Source organism: Rhinolophus hipposideros, assembly GCF_964194185.1.
Source record: "Rhinolophus hipposideros genome assembly, chromosome: 14".
Classification (NCBI taxonomy): Eukaryota; Metazoa; Chordata; class Mammalia; order Chiroptera; family Rhinolophidae; genus Rhinolophus; species Rhinolophus hipposideros.
The window spans coordinates 62343373-62354608 of NC_138060.1; the positions used below are offsets into that span (position 1 = coordinate 62343373).

The 11236-nt window shown below is 55.4% G+C and overlaps 1 protein-coding gene across 1 annotated transcript; it reads right to left on the minus strand.

The window, feature by feature from the left end:
- Window positions 1-1360: 1360 nt before the first annotated feature.
- Window positions 1361-6775, minus strand: CISH (cytokine inducible SH2 containing protein). The gene is made up of 3 exons (XM_081072817.1): window positions 6443-6775; window positions 3197-3417; window positions 1361-2962 (listed from the first exon to the last, which is right to left on the minus strand). Exons 1-3 carry the CDS (start codon window positions 6460-6462, stop codon window positions 2430-2432), a joined length of 774 nt encoding a protein of 257 aa, XP_080928943.1. The 5' UTR covers window positions 6463-6775; the 3' UTR covers window positions 1361-2429.
- Between the last annotated feature and the right edge of the window lie 4461 nt (window positions 6776-11236).

Genomic DNA, 11236 nt, shown 5'->3' on the forward strand with positions numbered 1-11236 from the left:
TTTGTGCACAGTGAAGTTTGTGGGCTTCCTCTGGCCAAAGAAGCTTCTGTCCAGACCCCAGCACTAGGAGGGGAACAGCCTGAGTTTGGCCCTTCCATGTTGTCTACCCGCCCACTGGGTGACTCACATCTGGGGGTGGAGTAGACAGAGGGGTCACCTCAGGCATTCTGGGAGTCACAAAGGGGCTAACATCCAGGCTGAAGCAATGAGGAGCTGCACACATCCCTGGCAGAGCTGTTGTGACCTGGAGGGGGCGTGCCGCCAGGCCCCAGAGCCAGCAACAAAGAAGGCACCGGGCTGGACAGCTGGGTCTGGGCACCACTCCCAGTAAAGCCGGTTCTCACCCACCTCCTACTCACTCTCACCCAATAGCAGCTCCCAAAGTCCTGGGCCTCCGTAGTTCTCGCGTTTTGTTCTTTCCTGTATCCTCCTTGTCATCAACGTGTCACTCCTCACAACTTCCTGCTCTCAATCTGCCAGCGTTGGCCTCTTCTAATCTGCAACTTCTAATTGTCTAAAGGCTAACAGGAAGGTTAGAACTATTTCTAAAGTAAGGGTTAGAAGGCTATGAACGAGGCTCAGAGGTGTTTTTCTGTGAGGTATTCAAGTAAAAGTGCAGGAAATTTCAGGACATATTCCAGGTGCAGAAGTGTTCCTAAGTCAGACCATCAGACAGGGGAGTTTTCATTTTAATTGCTCTTTCATCCACTTCTGGTTTGCGGGACCCTGAGTGAGAGGAGAGAGTCCCCCGACCCCACCAGCCCCCACCTCAGGCCAGACCCTGCCAGCTTACTGGCTACCACCCCCAACTCAACTGTTCTGCCCCCTGCACAGAATGACCTCTACCCGGGCCTCCGCGGGGTCGGGTATACGAGCTTCCTAGTCACACCCTGGTACCTTGGCACTCCCTGTACCGTCTCCCGGGGACGAATGACCCTGGCTTCTCTGACTGTTGGCCTCATCTCAGAAGATGCTGCCCCCAGGGGTGGTCCACAGCACCCACTCCCCTACAGTTCTCCACTTTTAATCTTTAATCGACTCCTACTGTTTATACATCTCTCAGGTCTGGTGCTCTCCTGCCACTACCTCCCCACCTGGCAGTGGCCTGGCAGTGTCCCTGCAGGCAGTCCAGTTGGCTTTCACCTCCTGCCTCCCATCTTCCAAGGGGAACAAAGGGGGATGAGAGGTTAAAAGCTGTTCCCTGTCCCCCCCACTCTTCAGTGGGTCCTCTGGCACGGCCTGGAAAGCCACATCAGGTCCCTGGGCCTCGGCTGCCCCAGATGTAAAGTGATAATAAAATGATAATGAGTCAAAGGGGACAAATTGTGTACAGAACTCAAAAGAGGACCCACTCAGGGCTCCACAAATGAAAGGTACAATTTTATTGTCATTATAAGAAAATCGGTGGAAGAAATAAAACTACCAAACTGATTTTTTTGGTTATAATAATTATTTTATAAAATCTTATCAGATATGTATTTCTTTCCCTGTCTCATGGCAGGAACCTCCGTGGGCAGGAAGCAGACCCAGCAGAGTGGAGCGGCAGCCCTTGAATTGGCATGCCCTTCCCGACCTGGCACATGTACTCATGCAGGATTGTGCCCTAGCGAGACCAGCTCTGTGCAGACAGGGCTCTGCCCTGCCACGGGATGAGTGCCAGGTTTTGCTGGGTGCCCACACTGTGGCTCCATTTTCTTGTCCATTCAATCACCCTTTCCAGACAGGGCTGGGGGCAGAAGAGGGTGGACACATTCACAGGTTGGGGGTGTCAGCTCCAGGATATCCACAACTGCCTTGGGTCCAGCAACCCGTCTCAGGATGGGGCTCTCCACAGGGAAGAACTAGAGAAGCTGGATCAGAGGTGGGGTCTCTGTAGCACGCAGGGCTCAGGGCAGAGAGGTGGGGTTGGCTCGCCCTGAGACCAACCAAGGAGAATAAATAAATAAATACTGTGTAACTGTGCAGTGCCCAGCCTGGCCTGCCTCCCCACCAAGGCACTGTCACTGTCAACCTCAAGTCCTCTGGCCGCCATCCTCCCTGAGAAGGGCGGCTGGAAGGAGGAGGCCCGCCCCACCCTGGGAACGGAGAAGCCAGGGCCGGCAAAGTCTGCATAGTTCAGGAGGCCATAGCAGGCGAGTGGTGGCCTGGGTCCAGCCCACAGGGTGAGATGAGGGCCTGCCTGTCTCCCTCTCTTCTGACACATGGCTCACCACAATGGAGCCACATAGTAGCTGCGGGTGCGACCTCCTAGTTGTGTGACACTTGCCCCTACCCTTCGTGCCCAGCTTTGGTCTTCCTGACTCTTCCTGGTCCAGGTAACATGGGCAGCAGGATGACTGGAGGAGAAACAGTGAGGGCCCAAGTCCAGCTGGGGCCATTGCCCCCTCCAGGGGATGGCTGGGTGAGGCAGGGAAGGAGGCCTGGCTGCGTCAGAGCTGGAAGGGGTACTGTCGGAGGTAGTCGGCCATGCGCCGGGGCAGTGGCAGGCAGTCCACGTCGGCCACCAGACGGTTGATGACCAGGCGGCAGAGGTGCTGTAGGCTGCGGGCACTGTTCCTGCGCACAAAGGGCTGCACCAGTCTTAGGTGCACAGCAGTGGCCACAGGGGCGGGCAGCGCTGGGTCTCTAGGCACCTCTTCCTTAGGGCTAGAGAGGGCTGGAGTGGGGACAGGGTCAGGGCTGTCGTTCCGGGCATCAGCAGCACAGGAGGCCACGTAGTGCTGCACGAGACTGACCACATCTGGGAAGGCCAGGATGCGCGGTCTGGACAGGCAGCTGGAGTCCAGGCGGAAGCTGGAGTCGGCATACTCAATGCGCACGTTGGTGGGACCTCGGGTGGTTTTGACTGACAGTGTGAACAGGTAGCTGGGGTGAGTGCTGTCCCGTACGAGGAACGTACCCTCTGGCATCTTCTGCAGGTGTTGCCGGGCCTCGCTGGCCGTAATGGAACCCCAGTACCAGCCTAAGCAAGTGGAGATGGGGGCAAGAGAGGGTCACAGTGGAAATTAGCTGGGGGGTACCAACCCAGGGCTCTGCCTCCCCCTTCTTGCTTCCCTGGGGAGGACTGTACCTCCCTAACCCCCTCATCAGACTCTCCTGGGCAGGGCCATGACTCTCAAATCAGATTTAACAGGCAGGACTAAGCTTCTCCCTTCAGACTTCGTAGGACAACGCCTGCCCCCTTCCTCAGACTCACCAGATTCCCTAAGGTAGGAGAAGGTCTTGGCTATGCACAGCAGATCCTCCTCTGGGTCCAGCACCTTGGGCTCACTCTCTGGCTGGGCCGGGGTCTCCTCTGTCACCTCCTCCAGGAAGGCCCCGGCAGGTAAAGGCTGCATAGCTGGCTCAGGCAGCTCCAGGGGCTGGGCCCACAGGGGCCGCTGCCCGATCTGCTCCACAGGCAGCAAAGGACAAGGTCTAGAAGGGAGTGGATTGGCAGTGAGTGGAGGCCCCGTGTTCTCCCCATTTCTAGAGATCCCCTACGTCCCAGACTGGCTACGTGACCTCTGGCCAGTCTTTCTTACTATGAGCCTCAGCTTCCCCTCTGCCCACCCATAGGCTCAATGAGTCCAGTACCCCAGCTCCCACTTGTCTTCACAAAAGTCCCCTTGGCAGCTTCCCTCACATGTGGGTTCTCTTTTGAAAGAGACTTCTCCACCCTCCTGCATTCATTAAACATTAAGTAATCTCTATTTTGCACCAACCAAAACCACAGATCATTCCCCATAGGCATTTCTAGCTCACAGTGGCCAGTTGGTGTCCCCCCCACACTGAAAGGATCCAGTACACAGAAACCTCATATTGGTGCCCTCCTGGCTGAGGTGGGCTGATTACATGGCATTGGTCCTGGCTGAGCCATGGCATGGGCCTGCGTGGGGTCCTCCAGAGAGGCCTGAGATTATGGTGGGAGGCCTGAGGCCATGTGCTACCTCCCCGTGGACAGGAGTATCTACTGGAGGGAACTAGGCCCACACGGGGCAGGGCTTAAACAGGTCAGCCTCCCATCCTGCTCTCTGCACCTCCCAGCTGAGGGTCTCAGGAGGACAGTGGCCTCTAAAGACACTGGCAAGTCCCACCTCCCATAAATATGAGCTCCTGCCACATTTATGGGCACAGGAGCTGGGCAGGGAACTCATCTCACATTCCAGATCTCACCCTGGCAGGCCAGCCCCACTAGGCTCTATGATCTTACGCAAACCTTGCTCTTCACTAGGGCTGTTTCCTCACTCCCAGTGAGGGGTCCTACCAGCCCAGATAATGAGGGCTTTGTCATATTCTCAGTTGGCTAGAGTTGGGTTGCTGAACTGACCTCAATGTGAGCAGTAGCTTCTCTCTAGGGGGTGCCCACCCAGCGTGATGGTCCCGGGCTTCCTGGAGTGAAGGGCATGGCCTTCGTTTCCAAGGAAGGGACAACTGGTCATCCCTCACTCCTCACAAAATACATCTGGTTCTGGTCCCCTGCTGGGCCTCAGGGCACCAAGATAAAGAAATCATTGGCCCAATCCTCAAGGAGAACTTATACCCAGTCATAAAAACAAAGGGTGTCATGGGAAAGTCAGGGTCTCCCAGCTTCTGAACCAAGTCTTCCAGGCCAAAGGAAGGCATAGGAGGGAAGGCACTCCAGGCAGAGATGACAGCCTGTGTACAGTGCCTGGTACTGCTCACGAGGCAGGAAGAGGTGGGCACAGGAGCTGGCAGCAGGAGCCGGAGCCGACAGTAAAGCTTAGGGGTGACCCATAGAAAACTTAACAAATCAGGGCCAATGACCACTCATGAACTGAAGGGGCCACAAGACCTTGGCACACCGCTGCCTGCCTACTACTCTTCCACACCCACTCTGGCTGCACTGTGGGGGCTCTGGGATCCCACTCAGCTAGCCAGAGGCCGAGTTCCAAGGAACTGGCTGGTGCTCTGCCTGCTGGGCCTCAGAGCTCAGCTCAGGCCTAGGAATCTTCCAGCATGGTAGGCAGCTAGCCAGTCAGGCTGGAGCCTGTGGGGGTGGCCATGTCTAGACGACTTAGTAGGGCACATGTGGGTGTGGACACCTCTAAGGCTGATATGGTGTCTGGGTGCATGAACGGCTGTGTTGGTTTCCACAAACTTCTCGTGAGTGACCGTATCTGGGGAAGGGTGTGTCGTCGCTGTATCGTCCACGGTGGGGGTGGTAGCTGGTGCAATCCAGGTGTGGGTGACCTGTACGTGTGTGTGCCTGCTGTGAAGTCTAGCCTGTGAGTCCTGCCTAGGGACACATGCCAGTGGGGGCAAACTCAGCCCTGAGGGGAGACCCCTCAGCAAAACTGGCAGCCCCAACCTACAGCTGGGAACCCCTGTCCCTATCCTAGGAGGGCACCAGCTAGTCTGTGGCTGTGTGTGTGTAGGTCTTAAAATCGTGCTCACTGACACACAATACTGGCCCTGAGGTTCAGCTAGAGCAAAGTGAAAGAGAGTGTAGAACCCAAGAATTGGAGGTGTCTGAAGATGAAGGCAGTGGAGGGGTGGTGAGGTGTTCAGGAGTCCCAGAATTCGGAGAGGAGGAAGGCAGATGCTGGAGACGATTGGGAGAAGTATAGGAGTCGTCTTCCTGGTACCTCCAAGTCTCCAGTCTGGAAACAGGACGGCTCAGAGCAAGGGCAAGGGGCACTTCAGCCTTGCCCTACCTTCCTCACTTGGTACCACCCAGTTCTGATAACAGCAGTCCTTGGGCCACCCAGCTCTCCCCGGGGCTTTCTGAGCTCCTGTTAGGTCAGTCTGGAAAGTGTTAGATCCCTTGGTTGAAGGGGAGGCTGAGCTCTGGGTAGAAGGAATGTGCCAAGAATGCTTAGCTGAGGCCAAGCCTCTGCTTTATCAGCACCCCTCCGCCCCCACACCCCGCAAGTCTGGGAAACTTGGAGAAGAGAGGCAGGATCCCAGACTGGATGAGGCAATTGTTGGGGTGCCCCAGGCAGGACCGGACTCTGTAAAGGGCTGCTGGTCCACAGTTGCCAGCCTGAGAGGAGGCAAGGATCTCGGGCTGGTTTTCAAGGAGAGCCTAATTGCTAGCCCAGGGTGGGAGAGGGGATGATGGAAGAGAAGCAGGGGCTGGCTCAAGGTCACCAGTAGACCCAGCACCGGCTGACCAGAGTAGAGCGCTCTTTCCCAGACCGGGGTCTGGGCAGGTGAGCCACGTTTTGGAGGACGCGCTGCCTTTGGCGTCTCCCTGCTCCAGCCAGGACCCAGGCTTAGCTCACCTTCTGTTCCTCCCGTGACCAGCCGACCCCCAGTTTTCCTACCCACAGTGAGCGCAGAGGTGGTGACGGTGTTGCCACCATTCCCTGTTGTCACTCCCGATGTCCCTCCGCACTCGGTCATCTCCAACCCGTCAAACCCTCTGGACACCCGGTGGCTAGCACGAGGCCCGTGTTCCGGGCGTGGAGGCTGGGCTGGGGCGGACAGCCGCGCTTACCCCTGAACGCAGAGGACCATGTCCCGGCAGCAGCAGCGGCAGCTCGGGAGCTGGGGCTCGGCCGGACGGCGGCGGCTGAAGGGAGCCAGTGCAGGACAGGCAACCGGGTCGCACAGACGGCGGTCAGGAACTGAGAGGCGGCGGCGCCGGCCGGCCGGGAGGGCGCGTGGGGCGGGACCGAAGGGCGAGGCGGGGCGAGCCGCCTAATCTTTTGTCCTTTGTGTCCCAGCCCTTCCCGGAAGCGACGACTTCCTAGAACCGCCGGCTGTGCAACCAGACCGCGGAGAGACGCGGGCGGGGGCGTCCGCTCCGGCTCCTGGGACCGTGGGCCTCGAAAGGAAACACCTTTGACAGATTTCCAAGAACTTTCCAGGAAAATGGGGCGGGGTCCCGCACGCTGACCAATCGCAGCGCATGAGGCGGAGTCGAGTGGCCTGGATGGGCCAATTGCAGGGCAGGGACCCGAGGCTGACGTGATCGAGCGTGGTTGAGCGTGACCTAAAGAAGAGTTAGGGAAAGACCCGGTTTGGAGAAGGCCAGGGAGGGGCCGCGGCCCCACCCCCGCGAGTCCGTCCTTTCTTTGGGTCCTCCACTTGGTGGGGACAGGCCCGCTCATCTCTCTGTAGCACCTATGGCAGCGCGGGGGCGGGGTCACGGGCCTCCAGCGCGGTCTGTCTTGTATGCAAGCATCCCCTATGGACCGCACTTGGATCCCTGGACTGTGTGGGGTGGTGGGAAGATGAGTGGCGTGAAGTGGGGTTTGGAGAGGGATATGGGAGGAGGTGGGGGTGCACAGGGAGGCCCCAGATTCGAACAGGTACACGGAGTCAAGCCTGTGGCCACCACACCCGAAAGGATCCAGGCGAGAAAGTTTCCTCTGAAAGAGTTGGGAGAAAAGGCACACATCCTAACACTGTGCACCAGGCGGGGCCGTCCAGTCTCGGCTCACGCTGGCCTCTGCCTGCGCGCCAATCAGGGAAGAAGTGACCATCGATTTGGGGAGGCCGGCAGGGACTGTCAGCTCCCAGATAACCCCACAGGACATTTCACTTGTGTCTCGGGATTGGTGGGACCTGGAGCTTCAGACATCCAGAGTTAAACTGAGGTAGAGTGATAAAGGTAGAGGGACAGGGCAGTGACATCTGCTTCCATACACATGGAGCACTTGAAACGTTTGATTCTCAACAACTGGTATTGCCCCCATTGTGCAGACCAGAAGACTGAGGCCCAGGGAACAAAAATGCCTTGCTAGGAAATAGCAGAACTCGAGTTTGATTCCAACTCTGAATCATAAGATTACACTTCTACCTGAGACCCTCTCCACCTTTTCCCAGTTCACTGGACTCACCAAGGAGCATATTGAAAGAACACAGGGGCTGTGCACACCTCCTCCAAGCCCTTGGGCCAGAAGAAGGGGAAGAGAATTGGAGAAGTGGCAGGGTCCACTCCTCCCCCAGTGCCCAGTGTGTACCCTTAGATTCCTCGGAAAGAAGGTGAGCGCAGATCCCCTGGCAGGGGTGACAGACTCCTGGCTGTGTTTAGATGCCTGAATGATAGTATCCAGGCTTTCCCAAGGACAGACAGGGCTGAGTTTACTCTGCCTGGGAGGGAGCAGGAAACAGAGGGAATCCAAAAGCAAAACCCTGTGAAACAGGAAAAAATAATTGGTTAAGATGAGAAATGACTTCAGGGGACCCACTTCTCTGTAAATTTCCTGAAAGGAAGTTGAGTTTCTGTGTAACCCTGCAAACTCCTCATGATTAGGTCAGAAGCTGGTTTCTTCGGAGGGGGCAACTATGGAGACCTCATTACCCATTTGTTGGCTGGAGCAGCTGGAGAGCCCAGCATGGGCCCCTGGGTAAGATGCTGTCTCTCCAATAGGAACTGTCTACTGTCCCATTACTATAAAGACAAAAGGGCTTCACAGCTGCCAAGCAGCAGAGTTAAGATTTGCTAGGACTTGAGGGTCTCTCTGGGGCCAAATCCCAAGCTCTTTATCCCAAGACTACCCCTTCCCCTCTAACTGTAACTGTAACTCTAACCTTACTGAACGCTTACTATGTGCCAGGAGCTCTCAGCGATTTCCGGCCCCATTTCATTGTCTAATTACTACATATTACCCCCTCTTTACTGATGAGGAAACTGAGGCGCAGAGAAGTTACAATGTACCTGAGATCCCACAACTGGCAGGTGGTGTGTTGGGGCCTGATGCCCAGGGCTCTAAAGTCTCTCCGACTTTCTCTCTAGGTGCCTGTGACATGCCAACTCCTAGGCATCCCTCAGGATCCAGCTGCAAGTTTCTCAGTGAAGCTTTCCTGTCAGAACACCATGGGTGTCCCCTTGAAACCATCTCCTACAGAAGTCAGTGATTGTGTAGTTCTGTCTGTAAACTAAAGGGCCCCACGGATTTTTGCCCTTCAACCACCCTTTGTGAGTTCGACAGTGCTATGCACCTCAGCTAGCGCTGAGAACAGTGGTATGCCCCTGTTTTGCCCAAGGTGCCCATCTACCCCAGGTGTTGTGGGGCCCTCTGGCCATCTCATGATCACCTCTCTTGCCCTCACTTGTCCCTGAGCACCCACTGACGGCTGGTCCCACACTGCCACCCAGTGGCAATTCCTCTCCTGGTTTTATTTGCTAAATGCACAGATTCTCCCAGGGTAACCCCTCCCCTGCACTGCAGGGATGGGCCTTGCTGCAGGATCTGCACCTCCCCACCCAGAACAGTCACAAAATGGGTCACAACGATATACAGCAGTGCCTTCCTCAAAGTCTAGTTCATTTGGTCTCTATATTCTCACCATGTGCAGCCGTTCCTCTCTCATAAGGACAGTCCACACATGTATGTACATGTGTACATGTGTGTGTGTGGGGGGGGTATTCAGCTTCCCCAGGGACTTGCCAGACCTCCTGATCACTGTAATCTATTCCAAAGGCTTCAGGCCCAACCCCTTGGACTTACGGCTATCACGAGGGCTGTGTGGCAGAGACTGCCACCACGTACCCACCCCTGCCCCAGCCCGGCCCTCCCAAATACTGAATCCTCCCACCAATGTGCACTTGGACATGGCAGATGGCTGCTGGAACATGAGTAGTGAGGGGAAACCGGGCATTCTGACTCTCCTGGATTAAGCGAACAGTTGCGAAACATCTGCCTATGCTGAAACCATGTGGGGAATGTGTGTGCTTGGGTAAGCACTGGCATTGGTTATAGAGACTGCAAGGGGAAAGGCATTGCCATCGATGACTTTTTACATTTCTGTATAGTTCAAATTTATCATAAGAAGAAATTTTACTTATGCGATTAAAATTTTTAATAAAAGACACCAGTTTAAAACATACAATTATAAAATTTTTAGAACAATTGTAACCTAACTCCATTTTTAGAAAGTAAGTTATCTGAGAGAATGCACTGAGACGCCCTTGGCTGGGACCAGGAGCCTAGCCCTCTGCTTATAGGTGGGACTCTGCTTGCTCAGCCACGGGTTCGCGTGGCCCAAACCAATTGCCTCCAGAGGGAGGACCTTCTCCAGCTTCCAAGCATCGGAAGCTTCTGGATCTCAGGGCTCTCTCCAAAGCTCTGAGATGTTGAATGAGATTTTCAGTTGGGACTTAGGGACAGAGGTCCTGGGTCCAGCTAGGCAAAATGTGTGTGTGTGTGTTGTGTGCTTGTGCCTGTTGGTGTCTCTCTGTGTGCATGTGTACACATGGGTAAATGTGTGTGCATATGTGAACTCTGTGAGAATGTTTGTACACGTGGATGTGGGACGGGTGCAGGGAGGCACACAGAAGGAGGGCATAGTCGGAGGGTGAGAGCTGGGCCCTGGATGTTCTGGAGTTGGGATGGGGGCTCTGCTATGACAGTTACTAACTCAGGCAGGTCATTTGACCTCTTTGGGTTTCTCTGTCATGTAGGCTGCATGGGATGGCTACACCCTTCCCTTTTCCAGTCCCAGGGAGGTCCTGGGGTGGCCAGGTAGAGCACAGGTCAGCATCTGACAGAGTGAAGGGTTCAGTAGATCAGCTGAGGCTATCAGGGCCTCGTATTTCACTGAGCCCTGCTAGTTTGATGGTCGCCTTAAGGAAACAGGGTAGAGCCCTGCACACCCTCATCCAATGCCTACACACAGAGGGTACCCGCTCTCCAGGAGCTGCTGCTCTGAAGAGCCTGGACTTGCAGCCCAAGCGTCTATGTGCGTACGTATATTGAGACATGGGGATCATTTGTCCCTAATCCCGAAGCCAGGAGAACAGCTCAGCCACCTATGGGTGGGATGGAGGCCCCGGTGCTTGCAGTCCTGCAAGTGGCCTGTAGACGGCAGCAGAGGCCCGCGCAGCGATCCTGCCCCGCGTCGCACCTTCCTAGTCCCAGTGCGCCACGAAGTTCAGGACCCTCAGCCTCCGGGTTGGGGGTGGGGTGAATGGGGATGTGCAGGAGTGGTGCAGATTTGTCCAACGAGACAGCAACACCCCTGCGACACTAGACAAACTGTCTCCTTTCAGGGGACCTGCTTTTCCTCATTTGTGAAATATTAATAAGTTGTTTAACAGCTTGTGATGGGAAAACTGGTTCAAAATAAATAAGGTAGTCTAAGAATCAGCTCAGAATAGACCTAAATGTGGAAGGGAAAAACCACAAAGCCAATAGAGAATATCTGTCACTGGGACGGGAGGAGACGATTTTAAACACAACCAAACTATAAAGTGAAAATTGATGGACCTGACCAAATGGGAATTTAGGATTTTTGGTCTAAGGATACTGTATCCCAAGGGAAAAAATAAGCCAAGGAGGTG